At 49.1% G+C, this 19,396-nt stretch overlaps 1 protein-coding gene across 2 annotated transcripts in view; it reads right to left on the reverse strand.

Moving 5' to 3' along the window:
- The window catches only part of LOC119938399 (protein argonaute-1), a 43,502-nt gene that overhangs the window by 20,286 nt on the left and 3,820 nt on the right, over positions 1-19,396 (reverse strand). The window contains exon 2 of one of the 2 annotated variants that reach the window (XM_038758224.1): positions 742-925. In XM_038758224.1, the coding sequence (XP_038614152.1) occupies positions 742-925 (184 nt within the window). Of the gene's footprint in view, positions 1-736; positions 926-19,396 lie in introns of those variants that run through there. The other variant, XM_038758225.1, reaches the window with a different exon arrangement.

Genomic DNA, 19,396 nt, shown 5'->3' on the forward strand with positions numbered 1-19,396 from the left:
CATACCCTTATTCTCTGTAATTTATTTTAATGTCTGCCTCTCTCTTGACTTTAGGATCCTTGTGGGCAGGGTTCCATTCTACCAGCTCCACTGTACTGTATTGTCCCAAGCACTTAGTGCAGTGCTTTGCACATAGTAAATGTTCAGTAAATACCATTTTAAAACATGTTTGGATGGTTTTTGTTAAGCACTTACCATATGCCAGGCACTGTACTAAGCTGAGATACATACATGATAATCAGATTGGACATAGTCCCTGTCCCACGTGGGGCTCACAGTCTTAATCCTCATATTCCAGATGAGGTAACTGAGGCACAGAGAAGTAGAGGAACTTGCCCAAGTTCACACAGCAGACAAGTGGCGGAGCCGGGATTAGAACCCCAGGTCCTTCTGACTCCCAGGTTTTTGTTCTATCCACTAAACCATGCTGCTTCTCTATCATTAACTGATGCTCATTGTGGACAGAGAATGTTTCTACCAACTCTGTTATTTTGTGCTCTCCCAAGTGCTTAGTACAGTACTCTGCACACAGTAAGCACTCAATAAATAAGATTAATTTATTGACATTGGGCATGGGACCCACACATCTTATTTTCAGTCTGGTACTCTTCACCTTTTTCCTCACCCCAGGAGACATGTGGCTTGCTGTGGGGTAAAATTAGGAGGATTGGTTGGGGGAGAAGGAGAGAGACCTTCTAGGGGGGAGGGACTGAGGGGCAGGGGCCAGAATACTTGCCTTACCTGTTGACTCTGCGAGGGCACTTGTCTGGCTTGATGTCCACCTCATAATGGTAGACGTCAATCTTGGGGATGTCCACCTCAAAGTAGTTGGCCAGAAGTTTGATGGGCTTCCCCACGGTACCTATCCCGGGCCGGCGTGGGGCCTGGAACACCTGCTGCAGGGGAGGCAGGTAGGTGCCAGCAGCTGTGGAAGGAGAGAAAGGACAAAACATGCTGACATCAGGTCAAAATCCCAGAGGTCACTGCCATCTGCCCCCTCACCCAGCTCTCATAGACAGAGGCTCCCTGCACCAGGGTTTTTTTGGGGAAGAAGCCTCCCGTAGCCCCGTGTCTCCTGACCTCATGATCCAGATGTTTAAATTCAATCCCTCTTGCTGCAAGGGATGCCCATTTCTTCTTAGAATTAAAGAAAAAAAAAGTTTCCCACACTTTTTAGAGGCTTGCGTGGGCCAGAAATCTGAGGTCTGACTTACTCTAGAGTCCCCAGGGAACACTAAAGCAGACCGGAAAATAGCCTGGGTCAAACCAGGAGTAGGACTGAGCTCTTTTCTGGGAGACATTACTCACCACGAGCAACTGCCCCAGGAGCTGACGGGGGATGTAGTCTTGGCAGGTCAAAGGACTATTCACACATAAGACCATAAAAAGTGCCTTTGGGCCAATGAATGGTTCACTCAGTCAAGTATTCTTACTCAAACTGGCAACAGGATGCTTGCTGGAATAGTGCCCTGGACAATGGGCTGAAACCCCCAGACCTCTGATTCAAACTTCCAGAGGGTTGTGGGGGTCTGGAAGCCCACCTGAACCCAACCCAGACCTCTCAGACTCGGAATGGAACTTGCGAGGATCCACAGCCTACTCCTTCCACCTTGGGCTGAACAGATCCACATTCCTGCCAAAACTGAAGACCCTCAGCCCTTCCAGAGACCAAAGCAAGGAGTCGGGGAGAAAGAGTGGTGATTTGGGTTTTTCAATCAGCCAGCAAAAACCTGGGGCTCAGACAGTACGTCAGTTCCACTGATTCATTTCATTATTTTACTTGTACATATCTATCCTATTTATTTTATTTTGTTGGTATGTTTGGTTTTGTTCTCTGTCTCCCCCTTTTAGACCGTGAGCCCACTGTTGGGTAGGGACTGTCTCTATGTGTTGCCAATCTGTACTTCCCAAGCGCTTAGTACAGTGCTCTGCACATAGTAAGCGCTCAATAAATACGATTGATGATGATGATGATTAAATGTAACATTTATTTGTATTGATGTCTATCGCCCCCCTTCTACACTGTAAGCTCTTTGTGGGAAGGGAATGTGTCTGCTTATTGTTGTAATGTACTCTCCCAAGCACTCAGTACAGTGTAGTGCACACGGTAAGAGCTCAATAAATACAACTGAATGAATGAAAGGAAAGTTGGGGAAAGGGAATGGGGGTAGGGAGCTGTTGGAAAGGAAAAATGAGGGTGGGGGGAAGATAGCTAAAATGGAGAAGGTAGACAGCTGGGTGGGGTGGGGGGGGAATCCCCTGGGGGTGGGGGAAAGAATAGAGGAGGGGCCTTAAAGGGGAAGAGACTGGTTGGGAGGGAACTAGACAGTGGAAGGAACTAATAAGAAATGTCTGAGTTGGTACAGAACTGCCGCTCTGTCACTCCCACTTGGCCAGCTCCAACTTTTTTATGGTACTTGCTAAGTGCTTAGTCTAAGTGCTTACTATGGGTCAGGCACTGTACTAAGCGCTGGGGTAGATACAAGCTAATCAGGCTCAACACAGTCCATGTCCCACGTGGGGATCACAGTTTTATTTCCCGTTTTACAGTTGAGGTAACTGAGGCCCGGAGAAGTGAAGTGATTTGCCCTCGAACACACAGCAGACAAGTGGCAGAACTGAGATTAGAACCCAGGTCCTCTTAACTCTCAAGCCCATGCTCTTACCACAGGGGCATGCAGCATGGCTTAATGGACAGTGCACAGGCCTGCGAGTCAGGAAGTCGTGGGTTCTAATCCCCGGTCCGCCACTTGTCTGCTGTGCGATCTTAGGCAAGTCACTTCTCTTCTCTGGGCCTCGGTTACCTCATCTGTAAAAATGGGGATTGAGACTGTAAGCCTCATGTGGGACAGGGCCTGTGTCCAACCCAGCGCTTAGTACAGCACCTGGCACATAGTAAGCACTTAACTAATACCACAATTATTCTTCTTCTCTCGGTAGACACGATTCCTGCCCACTTTGCTCACTCCTCTACAATGTGACGAAAAATGGATAGCCCCACTTTAGCACAGCCCCAGTGCTAGGCAATCTGCATTCTGCATCACCCCCCACCCCCACCCCGCCGTCCATCCTGGTGGAATTCCCAGATAGTTGGGGGGGGGGAGGGAGGGAAGAGAGGAAGGCAAGCAGGGTCAAGAATCAGGCTCAGACCTCTGCTATCTATTTCCCTTTCTCTTCTCTCCCATGCCCTGCCCAGAGCAGGGCTGTGTCCCCCATCTGCACAATGGAGGGAGGGGTATCAATTCGGGCTCCAAGAGAAGGCCCCCTCTGGGAGATGGGGAAGGGGAACTCTAGGTCACGTCTCCAGGGCTCCGGCTGCTCTGTCTTCCTTTCTTTCCCCCGGCCCAGCCGGGGAAGGGGGAGGTGGGGGGCCGGGGTGGGCCGGAGGGGAGCAGTTGGGCTCTGAGACTGCATTGTTCTCCCTGTGTGATTTTTTTTTTTTTTAATATATTTCACTTTGGTCCAAGTGGCCAGACACTTGGGACCTGCAGAGAGAGTCATAAATCTGTCAGGCGCTGGGATGCTCAAACAGACGCACATGCACACGGAGAGACAAACGCAAGGGCACACACACATCCAGAGTTCAAGCAATAAATGCACTAAGGATGGTGACTGGGACCCACACAAGGCCGGGGGAGAGAGACAATGGAGACGGACCCCCCAGACAGGCCTCCTCCCCCGCCTCTCTGCAGCTCAGTTCACTGATTCTGGGAACACAAGCCCCCTGTCTCTCCCTCCCTCCCCTGGGAAGCCCCCTGCTCAGGGCCATCTCGCCTTTCAGGCGCAGACAGTGGCACCTATCCAGTATCCATCCCCATTTTTACAGATGAGGTAACTGAGAAGTGAAGTGACGCGCCCAAGATCACACGGCAGCCAAAAATAATAATATTGGCATTTATAATAATAATAATAATGATGGCATTTATTAAGCGCTTACTATGTGCAAAGCACTGATCTAAGCGCTGGGGAGGATACAAGGTGACCAGGCTGTCCCATGGGAGGCTCACAATCTTAATCCCCATTTTAAAGATGAGGTAACTGAGGCACAGAGAAGTTAAGTTACTTGCCCAAAGTCACACAGCTGACAACTGGTGGAGCCGGGCTTTGAACCCATGACCTCTGACTCCAAAGCCCGGGCTCTTTACCACTGAGCCACGCTGCACTTACTATGTACTAAGCTCTGGGGTAGACACAAGCAAATTGGGTTGGATGGAGTCCCTGTTCCAGGTGGGACATTTTACAGGTGAGGTAACTGAGGCCCCGAGAAGTGAAGCGACTTGCCCAAGGTCACCCAGCAGACAAGCGGAGGAGCCGGGATTATAATAATAATGATGGCATTTGTTAAGCGCTTACTATGTGCAAAGCACTGTTCTAAGCACTGGGGGGGGGATATAACATGATCAGATTGTCCCACGTGGGGCTCTCAGTCAATCCCCATTTTACAGATGAGGTAACTGAGGCACAGAGAAGTTGAGTGACTTGCCCAAAGTCACACAGCTGACAATTGGAGGAGTCGGGATTCGAACCCATGACCTCTGACTCCAAAGCCCGGGCTCTTTCCACTGAGCCATGCTGCTTCTCTGGGATTAGAACCCATGACCTCCTAACTCCTCACTTCCCTTCTTCGGCAGTGGTACCAGCCCATCATCACCCAGCCCCAGCATCCAGCCTCAATTCCCTCATCTGTAAAATGGGGGTTGAGACTGTGAGCCTCATGTGGGACAGGGTCTGGGTCCAATCTGATTTGCTTCTACCCACCCCAGCGCTTAGTAGGGAGCTTGGCACATAGTAAGCGCTTAATAAATACCACAATATGGGAAGCAGCACGGCATAGTGGATAGAGCGTGAGCCTGAGAATTAGAAGGTCAGGGGTTCAAATCCCGGCTCCACCAATTGTCAGCTGTGGGACTTTGGGCAAGTCGCTTCACTTCTCTGTGCCTCAGTTACCTTATCTGTAAAACGGGGAATAAGATTGTGAGCCCTATGCGGGACAGGGACTGTGTCCAACCCGATTTGCTTGTATCCACCTCAGTGCAAAGTACAGTGCCCGGCACATAGTAAGCGCTTAACAAACACCACAATAATTATTATTATATTATTATTATTCTTCTAATGCAGAGAAGCAGCGAGGCTCAGTGGAAAGAGCACGGGCTGTGGAGTCAGAGGCCATGGGTTCAAATCCCGGCTCCACCAATCGTCAGCTGTGGGACTTTGGGCAAGTTGCCTCACTTCTCTGTGCCTCAGTAACCTTATCTGTAAAATGGGGAATAAGATTGTGAGCCCTATGCGGGACAGGGACTGTGTCCAACCCGATTTGCTTGTATCCACCTCAGTGCATAGTACAGTGCCTGGCACATAGTAAGCGCTTAACAAACACCACAATAATTATTATTATATTATTATTATTCTTCTAATGCAGAGAAGCAGCGAGGCTCAGTGGAAAGAGCAATCAATCAATCAGTCAATCGTATTTATTGAGCGCTTACTGTGTGCAGAGCACTGTACTAAGCGCTTGGGAAGTACAAGTTGGCAACATCTAGAGACGGTCCCTACCCAACAGTGGGCTCACAGTCTAGACGGGGGAGACAGAGAACAAAACCAAACATACTAACAAAATGAAATAAATAGAATAGATATGTGCAAGTACAATAGAGTAATAAATATGTACAAGTAAAAGAGAATAGATATGTACAAGTAAAATAAATAAATAGAGTAATAAATATGTACAAACATATATACATAACATAACAGCACAGGCTGTGGAGTCAAGAGGTCAAGGGTTCAAATCCCAGCTCCGCCAATTGTCAGCTGTGGGACTATGGGCAAGTCGCTTCACTTCTCTGGGCCTTAGTTCCCTCATCTGTAAAATGGGGTTTAAGACTGTGAGCCCCCCCGGGACAAGCTGATCACCTTGTAACCTCCCCAGTGCTTAGAACAGTGCTTTGCATATAGTAAGCGCTTAATAAATGCCATTATTATTATTATTATTATTATTATAATGATCTGTCCCAGCCCCCAGGCCTTAGCTCTAGCCCTGGGGGGAAGGGGAGGGGGCGGGGGTCAGGCAGAGTTCGGCACAAAGGGGAAGGCCGGGCTGCCCCTTCCCCCATCCCTGTCCTGTCCCTTCCCCTGGGGGCGAGGGACCGTCCACACAACTGGCCATTGTGCCCTGGGAGCCAGAGACGTGACAGGCGGAGCTGGCCCGGCCAGACACCCACCCGGACGAGGAAGAGGGATGGGGGGGCAGCTGCCTCCCCCCAGAGGCCCCCCCAGACTCCCCTCCAGGGCCTCCCCCAACCGGGACCCCCGAGCTGTCACCTACCCCTCAGCCTCTCCTCTCTCAGCAGGACGGGTTAAACCACCGAGGGCTGCAAGGCCGGTGGGGAAGGGGAATAATAATAATAATCATGATAATAATGGCATTTGTTAAGCGCTTACTATGTGCAAAGCAGTGTTCTAAGCGCTGGGGGAGGATACAAGGCGATCAGGTGGTCCCACGTGGGGCTCACAGTCTTCATCCCCACGTTACAGATGAGGGAACTGAGGCACAGAGAAGTGAAGTGACTTGCCCAAAGTCACACGGCTGCCAAGTGGCGGAGCCGTGATTTGAACCCATGACTTCTGACTCTTTCCACTGAGCCACGCTGCTTCTCTAATAATAACAATACTATTTTTGTTAAGTGCTTACTGCGTGCCGGACTACTGTACTAAGCGCTGGGGGGGGATACAAGCAAATCGGGTTGGACATAGTCCCTGTCTCAAGTGGAGCTCACAGTCTCAGTCCCCAGTTTACAGAGGAGGGAACTGAGGCACAGAAAAGCGAAGCAACTTGCCCAAGGTCACACAGCTGACAAGTGGCAGGGCTTGGATTAGAAGCCATAACCTTCTGACTCTCAAGTCCATGCTTTTATCCACTAGGCCACGCTGCTTCTGTTGCAGTGAAATTGGGAGAATTTGAACCCTTAGCTCTCAACTAAGGGCTCTCACTATTAAAATGGTACAGAAATTCACACACACACACACACCCCACCCCCGCCCAGCCTCCAAAGGTCAGAACAGGAAATCCAGCTGTTGCCCACATCCCTCTCAGAGGCCCAAGCCAGCTGTTCCATGGCCAACTAAATGGGGAAGGGGCACGGAAGAGAAAACTAGCTCTGGCTCCCCTTTCCCAGTATGTGTGTCCAGGCTGGAGAGCCACAACCGGAATGGGGAGTAAGAGAAAAAGGGACAATTATGGAGTTATGATCAGATTGAGTTTGGAGCGGAGTGAGGCTGGGACAAGGGGGAAGGAGCAAGACCTAGGGAAAAAAAGAAATTAAAAAAAAAAGGGATCGGAGGGTGGCTTCCCTCTGGGAGGGTCAGTTATCAGCCCTTCCCAGCCCCCAATAACTGCTGTGTTTCTTAACAAGGACATCTCATAATGCTAGAAATGAAAAACTTAACACTGCAGAGGTTCCTCCTGAAAAGGTCCCGTGAAATTTGGACGAAAATTGGTGAAGTGTTTCAACAAAAAGCAACTCCACGCAGCACATCCCCCAAACCTGAAACCTCTTTACAAACAAACACACGCTTTTGGCCAAGCAAGGTAGTTAGTCCTGGGAATAATTACAGGAAAGAGATGATGATTACATGATTCCAGTCTTTGGTATAAATGTAAGCCTTGCAAAATGTCTCCATTATCTTAAAGAGCCTTAGATTGTGAGCTCCTTAGGGCCAGGAACCCTTCCTAGTTTTCATCCATGTACTTTTTCCCAGAGCTTAATAATTACTATTACTAAGGCATCACAGGTAATATACCCTCAATTTATATAGAGCTTTTTCCAAAGTACTTTCACACTGATCATCTCAGTTTATCCATACAACATCCCCGAGAGGTTAGGAGGTGTTCCCCATTCCCCAGATTTGGAAACTGAGGCATAGATGAAGGGATTTGAACAAGATCACACGGCAGGCCAGATCGGAACTAGAACTCAGATCTTCTGGCTCCCACTCATGCTTTTTCCACTAGACCACACTACTTCCTGGATGCAAGCTCTACTTTCTTCGTCTTGGTTCTCTTTAGGGGGAATGGATCAGATCTTCCAGGAAGAGGAGATAAATTTCTAGCCTTTTCTGGGAAGAGCTGTGACTGAGTATCTCCTGGGGCTGGACCTCACCTAAAAAGATGGGCATTCTGCTCTAGGTTTATTTTGCAGTGGGTATCCCGGAGAGCAGTGTGGCCTAATGGAAGGGCCTGAGAATCAGAGGTCCTGGGTTCAAATTCCGGATCCTTCACTTGTCTGTTGTGTGACCTTGGACAAGTCTCTTAACTTCTCTGTACCTCCATTGCCTCAGTTGTAAAATGGGGATTCAATACCTGTTCTTCCTTCTACTTAGACTGTAAGCCCCATGTGGGACCTGATTAGCTTGCATCTACCCCAGTGCTTACTACAGTGCTTGGCACATATAACACATTTTAATATTATTATTATTATGGCCTGGAGTACAGTGGAGCCCCAGGAAGGCTGGCGAGAAAGAGCCCAGAGGGAAATAATAATGACATAATAATACTTGTGGTGTTTGTTAAGCACTTACTCCATGCCAAGCACTATAAAAAGCACTGGGGCTTAGTATTATTAATATCTGTCTCCTCCACAAGACTGTAAGCTCATTATGGGCAGGGAACAATGTCTGCTAATTCTGTTGTACCGTGCCCTCCCAAGAGCTTAGTACAGTGCTCTGCACATAGTAAATGCTCAATAATTGCGATTGATTGGGGCAGACACAAGTTGATCCGGTTGGATGCAGTCCTTGAGTCCCAAATGGGGCTCCCAGTGTAAGTAGGAGGGAGTACAGGTATTGAATCCCCATTTCACAGATGATGAAACTGAGGCATAGAGAAGTTAAGTGACTTGCCCGAGATCACAAACAGGCAGGTGGCGGGGTCAGAATTAGAACTAGGGTCTTCTGACTCTCAGACCTGGGCTCTTCCACTTAGGCCACGCTGCTTCTGCACATAGTAAGCGCTCAATAAATACGACTGATGATGATGATGATGATTCTCCTATACGGGCTCCCCTCGTCCTCCCAGCTCCTGCAACAGGCTACCCTTGCTGGGCAACATTCCAGGGACCTCTAGACTGTCAGCTCATTGTGGGCAGGGAACCTAGCTTCCAACTTTGTTGCCCTGTATTCTCCCCCAAGCGCTTAGTGCAGTGCTCTTATGTTGCCGACTTGTACTTCCCAAGCGCTTAATAATAATAATGTTGGCATTTGTTAAGCGCTTACTATGTGCATAGCACTGTTCTAAGCGCTGGGGGGGGATACAAAGTGATCCGGTTGTCCCATGTGGGGTTCACAGTCTTAATCCCCATTTTACAGATGAGGTAACTGAGGCTCAGAGAAGTTAAAAGTGACTTGCCCAAGGTCACACAGCAGACATGTGGCGGAGCCGGGATTCGAACCCCTGACCTCTGACTCCAAAGCCCGTGCTCTTTCCACTGAGCCACGCTGCTTCTCTGCTTAGTACAGTGCTCTGCACACAGTAAGCGCTCAATAAATACGATTGATTGATTGATTGCTCCATCCACAGTAAGCACTCAATAAATACTATTGATTGCTTCTGCTACTCAGATGGGCCCGGCCCAATATGCTGTTGACCTCTAGACTGTCAGCTCGATGTGGGCACTCTTTGTCACTCTTTATTACCGTATGGTGCTTTCCCAAGTGCTTAGTACAGTGCTCTGCACATTTTTAGACTGTGAGCCCACTATTGGGTAGGGACTGTCTCTATACGTTGCCAATTTGTACTTCCCACGCGCTTAGTACAGTAAGTACAGTACGGTACTTAGTACAGTAAGCGCTCAATAAATACGATTGATGATAGTAAGTGCCTAAGCAGCGTGGCTCAGTGGAAAGAGCACGGGCTTTGGAGTCAGAGGTCACGGGTTCGAATCCCCGGCTCCACCATATGTCTGCTGTGTGACCTTGGGCAAGTCACTTCACTTCTCTGAGCCTCAGTTCCCTCATCTGCAAAATGGGGATTAAGACTGTGAGCCCCACGTGGGACAACCTGATCACTTTGTACCCCCCACCCAGCGCTTAGAACAGTGCTTTGCACATAGTAAGCGCTTAACAAATGCCAACATTATTATTATTATTAATCAATACGATTGAATGAGTGAATGTGGCTCATTCTTAGCTCCAAGGGGAAAAGGACAGAGAAGACGGGGTGGGAAGAAGGGTCTGGGGGGGCTGCCTCTTCCTCACTGGCTGTCTGCCCCTGGAGAAGCAGAAGCTGTGCAGTTTGGGGGTCCCCCCCCTCCCAATTCCCTGCAGGGGAAAGAGCCAGGGCCAGCTGCCATTGTGTCGCTCCAGACATTCCCTGCCGCCAGGGAGAGGTGGGAGGGAGAGGGGGGGTCCTGACAGAGGGAGAGAGCTGAGCAGGCCCCAATCTGGCTGAACCCAGGGGCTGTTCCACCCTGTTCCCTGCCCCCTCCCCTCCACATATCTGGCTTCTCCATGGCAAAGCCCCCAGGCCCTCTTTGTCATGCAGATGAGAGGCTGGGGGCCCCGGCTGGGCAAGCCCACCACAAAGCCAGAGCCACGTGGACAGCAAGGGAGGGAGTTGGGGGGGGAGGCAGATGTGTGAGAAAAGCAGATGAACAAGGACCACCACCCCATCCCACCCGCAGCATTCCCTGCAGTCCCGGTCCCACACTTCCAAATAATAATAATAATAATGGCATTTATTAAGCGCTTACTATGTGCAAACCGCTGGGGAGGTTACAGGGTGATCAGGTTGCCCCCACGGGGGGGCTCACAGTCTAGAAGGGGGAGACGGACAACAACTCATCATCACCATCAATCGTATTTATTGAGCGCTTACTATGTGCAGAGCACTGGACTAGGCGCTTGGGAAGTACAAATTGGCAACAGATAGAGCCAGTCCCTACCCAACAGTGGGTTCACAGTCTGAAAGGGGAAGAAGGGGGAACAAATCAAAACATCTAAACCAAATAAAATAAATAGAATAAATATGGACAGGTAAAATAGAGTAATAAATATGTTCAAACATATATACATATAATAATAATAACGATGATGGCATTTATTAAGCGCTAACTTAATGCATATAAACATATAAACCAAATAAAATAAATAGAATAAATATGTACAGGTAAAATAGAGTAATAAATATGTTCAAACATATATACATATAATAATAATAACGATGATGGCATTTATTAAGCGCTTACTTAATGCATACAAACATATAAACCAAAAAAAACAAATAGAATAAATATGTACAGGTAAAATAGAGTAATAAATATGTTCAAACATATATACATATAATAATAATAATGATGATGGCATTTATTAAGCGCTTACTTAATGCAGGACGAGGGCAGGGCGCCAGGGTCCCTCCTTCCCTCTGCCTCAGTTAACGTCTCAGGGCCATGGGGAAGGTAAACAGGGAACTATCATCAGCAGCAGCAGCAATCGTATTTATTGAGCGCTTACTGTGTGCAGAGCACTGTACTAAGCGCTTGGGAAGTACAAATGGGTTTAGGGTTTTCTGGGAAAGAAGGGGCAGGGCAGCACCAGGGTGTTCTGAACAGCAGTCTGACAAGTGTCCAGGCAAGCCGCCTTTGCCTCCTTTCCACCTGCAGGTTGTCTCGTCATCACACTGAACCCGGAACCTGCACGCATTCACACGCGTGTACACACACCCTCGCTCGGATAAATGCAAACACTGACACACGCTCGCACTCGGATAAATGCAAACGCCGGCACAGTTACACACTCAAATATTGAAACGGTTAAGGGGACACACACACTCAGATAGATGCAAACACTGACACACTCAGAAAAATGAAAACACTGACACACACTCATATAAATGCACACACTGATACACACATACACTCACTCAGATAAATCCAAACACCGACATTCAGATAAATGCAAACACTGACACACTCAGAATGAAATGAAAACAGACACACACACTCATATAAATGCAAACACTGATCAATCAATCAATCAATAGTATTTATTGAGCGCGTACTGTGTGCAGAGCACTGTACTAAGCGCTTGGGAAGTACAAGTTGGCAACATATAGAGACAGTCCCTACCCAACAGTGGGCTCACAGTCTAAAAGACTGTGATACACACATACACTCACTCAGATAAATCCAAACACTGACATTCAGATAAATGCAAACACTGGTACACACACACACTCACTCAGATAGATCCAAGCACTGACATTCAGATAAATGCAAACACTGACACGCACGCACACACACTCACACAGATAAAACCAAACACTGACATTCAGATAAATGCAAACACTGACACAGTCTCACTCGGATAAATGCAAACACTGACACACTCTCACTCACTCCGATAAATGGGTGACACAAACACACTCTCACTCAGATAAACGCAACACTGTCACAGACACAAATACGGACACCTCTCCCGCATCAGAGCAGCACAAGTCCTTTGGGAGTGGAAAGGAATGGGAGAGAAACCTTTGCGAAGCAAAGAACTCGAGCACCCCCATCCCCTTGGCCTGACTGCAACCCTGGTACAACAATATGGTTGTACATATTTATTACTCTATTTATTTATTTATTTTACTTGTACATATCTATCCTATTTATTTTACTTTGTTAGTATGTTTGGTTTTGTTCTCTGTCTCCCCCTTTTAGACTGTGAGCCCACTGTTGGGTAGGGACTGTCTCTATATGTTGCCAATTTGTACTTCCCAAGCGCTTAGTACAGTGCTCTGCACATAGTAAGCGCTCAATAAATACGATTGATGATGATGATGATGATGATGGTTCCCGGGCCTCTGACCTCTGCCTTTTCCCCGTGCCAGGTGAGCGATCCGGTCCCCATGTCACCTCCTCAAAGACTCCTGAGCAACACACACTTGTCTCCGTGGCATCTGATTTCGCAGCCCCCGTGCCCAAAATAACCAATGACCCAACTGGGAGGAATGGCCTCCTTTGGGCAAACCGGTCTCCACAGTCACCGCTCTGCTTGACAATAGGGGAGGTGACTTCAATCAATGGTATTTATTGAACACTTAATAATAATGTTGGTATTTGTTAAGCGCTTACTATGTGCAAACCACTGTTCTAAGCGCTGGGGTAGATACAAGTTGATCAGGTTGTCCCACGTGAGGCTCACAGTCTTAATCCCCATTTTACAGATAGGGTAACTGAGGCACAGAGAAGTTAAGTGACTTGCCCCAAGTCACACAGCTGACAATTGGCAGAGCCGGGGTTTGAACCCATGACCTCTGACTCCAAAGCCCGGGCTCTTTCCACTGAGCCACGCTGCTTCTCTTGTGGCAGAGCACTGTACTAAGCGCTTAAGCTTATCTCACCAGGCCTTGTCCACTTGTTTCATCTCCCCCTGGTGCCCCCCCCATCTCCCTCTTTAGGGATACACACACCCTCCCCCGACTTTTAGGGAAGTAGAGAGATCCAGAGGAAACAACCCTGAACTGAAAATCAGGAGACTTTAATTATTATTATAAATAATAATAAATAACAACTGTAGTATTTGTTAGGTGCCCGCTATGTGCCAAGCACTGTAGTAGGTATAAGACAGATTGGACCCAGTCCCTGTCCCACCTATGAGTCACAGTCTGAGGGAGAACGGGCACTGAATCCCCATTTCACAATTTAGTGATGTCCAAGGTCACACAGTGGACAAGTAGCAGAGCTAGGATTGGAACCCAGGTTCCCTGACTCTCAGGTCTGCACTCATTCCATCAGGCCACACTCCCAACCCCTTCCATCACTCTGCTGTGTGAACTTGGTCAAGTCACTTACCCTCTCTGGGCTTCCAGGACCCTCCCTATCTCTCCAGAATGTTGTGAACGTAAATGAAGCTCATTCGGAAAACAAAAAGTGATGAATCCAAAGAGCAATCCCCAAGATGGGGAGGATCTGACAACCCCCAGGAAAAACAGCAGAGTCTGGCGGAAAGAGCAAGGGCCTGGAAGTTAGGAGACTTAGGTTCTAAACTCCTTGTGGCCAGGGATCATGTTTACCAACTAAACTGTACTCTCCCAACTGCTTATTACAGTGCTCTGCACCCAATAATCAATCAATCAATGGTATTTATTAAGTGCTTGCTGCATGCAGAACACTAGACTAAGCACTTGGGAGAGTACACTATAAAAGAGCCGGAAGATGCGTATCCTGCCCACAAAGAGTTTATAGTCTAATACCACTGGCTGACTAATTCTAATCCTGGTTTCACCACCTGCCTGATTCAAGTCACTTCACTTTTCTGGGCCTCAGTTACCTCATCCCCAAAACTGAGATTCGATCAATCAATGGTACTTGTTGAGCACCTCAGTTACCTCATCTCCAAAACTGAGATTCGATCAATCAATGGTATTTGTTGAGCACTTACTGTGTACAGAGCACCGTAATAAGAGCTTGAGAGAGTCCAAGACAACAGATGCAATCCCTGCCCACAGGAGCTTAAAAGTTTACAGGGGGAGTTAGTAAAATAAATTACAAATAGGGGAAACAGTAGGGGATTCAATACCTATTCTCTCTCCCTTTTACACTGTGAACCCTATGTGAGATAGGAAACTCTGCTGACTTGATTATCTTATATTTATCCCAGTGCTTAGTATAGTCCTTGGCACATAATAAACACTTAACAAATACCACAATTAATCTTGAAGATAGTTGGAAGTAGCCCAGTGGGCCAGTAAGCAGTGAGGCCTAATGGAAACAGCATAGGACTTAGAATCAAGAAACGTGGTCTCTAAATCCCGGCTTTGTCACTTGCCTACTGTGTGACCTCAGGCATGTCACCTGACTTCTCTGGGCCTCAGTTTCCTCATCTGTAAAATGGGGGTCAATCGTATTTATTGAGCGCTTACTGTGTACAGGGCACTATACTCAGCACTTAGGAGAATACAATATAACAACAGATACATTCCCTGTTCACCATGAGAGTTCAGTCAAAATACCTTATCTCGTTCCCCCCCACCATACCCTGTGAGCTCTATCTGTCCATCAATTGTATTTATTGAGCGCTGTGTGCAGAGCACTGTACTAAATGCTTGGGAGAGTACAATATAACAATATGAGACACATTCCCTGCCCACAGTGAGCTTATAGTCTAGGACAGGGACAGGGACTGTGTCTGATCTGACTGTATTATATTTACCCCAGCACTTAAATCTCACTATTATTATTATTACTATTAAAACCAGAATAACGGTGCAGCCGTCTATGACCTGGGTGGATGCAGGCTGGGATTGTGATCACCTATGAATATATCTGTAATTTATCTACTTGTCTATTTATTTACTTACATTACTGTCTGTCTCCCCCTCCAGACCGTGAGCTTGTTGTGGGCAGGAATGTGTCCGTTTGTTGTTATATCGTACTCCTCCAAGAGCTCAGTACAATGTTTTGCACACAGTATGCGCTCAATAAATAATAATAATAATAATAATGGTATTTATTAAGCGCTTACTATGTGCAAAGCACTGTTTTAAGCGCTGAATATGACTGAATGAATGAGTGTGAAGGGAGCAGGGCCTGCGGGTCCCGAGTGTTTGCCACAGCATACGTCAAGGCCCTATTTTGAGCTTTGCAAGCAGCGTCAAATGAATGTGGCAGAGTCTTGTCAGCATATCTGGAGATGAAATGCCTCCCGCAGGGCCAACTGAGAGCACCCCTATCATCCCCCAGAAAGGAGTCGGGGCTCTAAGGAGATCCCAAGCAGCCCAAACCCTGGCTCTGGTCAAGGTCTACCTAGCTGGGGCCAGCCCCAACACTCCCCTGTGGCATGACCAGCACAGCTCCCCTCCCCTCCCACCCCACCATGGACTGCTCAGCTCTCTGCAACCACAGGGACCCCTCACTTCATCTCCTCCCCAGCTCCACCTTCAACTTTCTCCTCCTCGCCCAGGATGTCCACCGGCCAGGGAGATCTTCGGAATCGGTAGAGAAGAGAGAGTCAGGGCGTTGAAAGAGCCTGGGAAGCGAAAGAAGCTAAAGAAAACCTTCACCCAGGGCCTAATCCAGATAAATAACCTCCCGACTCGGTCTCTGGCTTTCTGACCCAGGGTCAGGAAGCTCCCTCCTCAAGCGCGGTCAGACCTTGCCTGCTTCTGGCCTCTTTGAAAAAACCTGCCCTGGTCCAGAGAACCACATGGCATCTCGGGTTTCCTAGAGACAGACAGGAGGGGAGCAGACAGAAAGGGGGAGGGAGGGGAAAAGAATGAGCGAGGGGAGGAAGAGGAGGAGGAGGGATGAACTCCCCAGTACAGCAGGCCAGAATCAGGAAGAAGGACCCAATCTCTCAGAGAGAGAGGGGCGAGAAAGGAGGGAGAGGGAAAGAGAGGAAGGAGGAAGAGAGAAAGGGAGAAAGGAGGGAGAGGGTGAGGGAGAAAGGAGGGAGAGGGCAAGGGTGAGAAAGGAGAGGGCAAAGGCAAAAAGACAGGGAGGGAGAGAGAGAAAGGAGGGAGAGGGAAAAGGAGAAAGGAGGGAGAGTTGAAAAGGCCAAGCTAGAAACCAAAAGATCCCTAGATCCCTAAGACAGTGACATCTGTTCCCAGCCTGTGGCCTGCCCAGGGCTAGAAAGGCTGGGTGGCCTCTCTTACCCCTTTCTTATAAGCAACTGAGGCCACCAACCTCCCTTTCAGCAAGTGGAAGACACAGACCAACGGCTCCTGACAGCCCCCGTCCTTAGAGCTGCCAACTCAGCCCCAAAGTGGTGAGACTAAGGTGGGAGAGAGTTCCCGCTCCAGACCACTTGGGGAGAGCAGGGATGCTACCGGAGGTCAGGCAGGAGAGCGGGGAGTCGAATGGAGTGGAAGGGAGTGGGAGAAGAGGGGTCAATTTTGACATAAGGTGGATTGCCAAGGGAAAGCTGCACTGCAAAAAGGGAATTTTTCAAAGTTCCTTTGGGATCCTTCCCCTTTTGAGACAGTGCACAAGTTGCGGTAGGAGGCCAAGGACACTTCTCCAGATTGGAAGAAAGAAGAGAATAGAGAGGGAGGGTCTGCAGAGGTGGGGAGGGGACCTGGGGGGTGGCTTCCCATGTCTATTCCTGGGCCAGTCAGCAATTCCAGTCCAAGTGCCAGCCCGACTCCCCAGGCCCCTTCAAAGGTTCGGGTTTAGGGGTTCAGTCACCGTGGGAAAAGGTGGGAGTGGAGAGGGGACGGGGATAAACCAGCCCCAACGCCTAGAAGTACCAAAGTGGTACACTGAGTTGGAAGCCAGGATTCCTGGGTCCTTCCTCAGATCTCTACCTCTGTTCCCTGCAGGAGGGAGAGGGGTCAGAGCATGTGTGCCTCCTCACCGGGGAAAGGGGAAGCTGGGGAAGTTATCATAAGGAGGGAAAGCAAGATAAAGACCTAAGAGGGGCTTCTTCTAGAGGACTGTAAGCTCCTTGTGGACAACGAATGCATCTTTCAACTCTACCGTATCATATTCTCCCAAGTTCTTAGAACAGTACTCTGCACATAGTAAGAACTCCGACAGGATTAAGTGAATGAGTCCCCTGAATGTCTCCCCTTCCAGCCCCACACAACCCGCTCCTCTCAGGCGGCCTGTCTCTGGGCTAAAATTAGCTGCTGCCGATTAAAACTACAAATTCTTCTCCCCTCCCCGTGTGCCCCCACAAATGATGGCAAGCATGCCCCCCTCCAGAGTCCAAAGGTGCCCTCCTACCCTCTTACTGCCCCCCCCCCGTTTGGCTGGTGGTGGGGGTGAGATGAACAGCACTGGGAATTTAGCCCCCCGAGGCCCCCCACTTTTGTCTGAGCCACTCTGCAGGTCGCAGGGATTGTTCTGTGCCCCTGACAGCTGCTCCTTTGCTGGCGAATCTCAGCTCTCGGCTTGATGTGGGGGAGGGGATCTGGGGGCCTGCGGGGCGGCTCCAGACCTGGGATGCGGGCAGTGGCATAAAAGGGGGAGGTGGAAGGTGGTGGGGAGAAAGGAAAATGGGATTTTTGCTTTGTTTTGTCTTAAGACCAGACCCGGCAGGGGAGGGAGAGAGCCCCGGACCGGCTCCCACAGCAGAGCAAGTTTCACAGGGAATAGCCTTTGTGCTTGGACTCACCAGCCCCTTTCACCCCCTTTACATCCCTCTTTTTCACTCCCTTTCCCAGAGAGGCCTGGGTAACACTCCCCATCCCACCTCTTCCCCGACACCGGCCAGGAGAACGGACCCAGCTTCTGAGGGGGCACAGGCTTAGCAGGACACAGGCCGGGAGAGAAGTGTGTCCAAAGTGTGACCCTTCGTGAGGTGACGTCGGCCCCGGGAGAGGATGGGGAGAGGGAGCCTCTCCTGCCCCCTTCCCCTCGACAGCTGGCACCATGGAGGTGGAGGCTGAAAGACCCTGTTTAGGCTAGACGTGTTCAGGAAACCAGAAGGAGTTAGGGAAACCTTGCCCCCGCTCCCAGCCAACATGACACTTTCCAACGCAGCTTGATCACCAGTGCTGGGGTTAGGGAGGGGTGCAACTGCTGCCCTCCTCTGCAGGTGGATCTCACCTGTCCATGGGTAGCTCTTAATGGTATTTATTAAGTACTTACTATGTGCAAAGCACTGTTCTAAGCGCTGGGGGGATACAAGGTGATCAGGTTGTCCCACGTGGGGCTCACAGTCTTCATCTCCATTTTACAGATGAGGGAACTGAGGCCCAGAGAAGTGACTTGCCCAAAGTCACCCAGCTGACATTTGGTGGAGCCGGCATTTGAACCCATGACCTCTGACTCCAAAGCCCGGGCTCTTTCCACCGAGCCACGCTAGCTACCTCTTCTAGCTCTTCAAGACTGTGAGCCCGTTGTTGGGTAGGGATTGTCTACGTTGCCGAATTGTACTTTCCAAGCGCTTAGTACAGTACTCTGCACACAGTAAGTGCTCAATAAATGCGACTGAATGAACGCCCAAGGCCCCACGCAGGGGGACACGAGGTGGGGATGGTCACACCGGTCCTCGCCTCTCCCTCGGGGAGACCCACGACAGTCACCAAATCCTCCCCTAACCTCCTGGTCGCCAGCGGCCTTCCCCACCCCTAAACCTGGGAGAAGGGAAGGGGATGGCTTCCTTCCTCACCCCCTCGTCCCCCTCTCCATCCCCCCCATCTTACCTCCTTCCCTTCCCCACAGCACCTGTATATATGTATATATGTTTGTACATATTTTTTACTCTATTTATTCATTTATTTATTTTATTTGTACATATCTATTCTATTTATTTTATTTTGTTAGTATGTTTGGTTTTGTTCTCTGTCTCCCCCTTTTAGACTGTGAGCCCACTGTTGGGTAGGGACTGTCTCTATATGTTGCCAATTTGTACTTCCCAAGCGCTTAGTACAGTGCTCTGCACATAGTAAGCGCTCAATAAATACGAT

This window comes from Tachyglossus aculeatus, chromosome 16 (genome assembly GCF_015852505.1).
Source record: "Tachyglossus aculeatus isolate mTacAcu1 chromosome 16, mTacAcu1.pri, whole genome shotgun sequence".
NCBI lineage: Eukaryota > Metazoa > Chordata > Mammalia > Monotremata > Tachyglossidae > Tachyglossus > Tachyglossus aculeatus.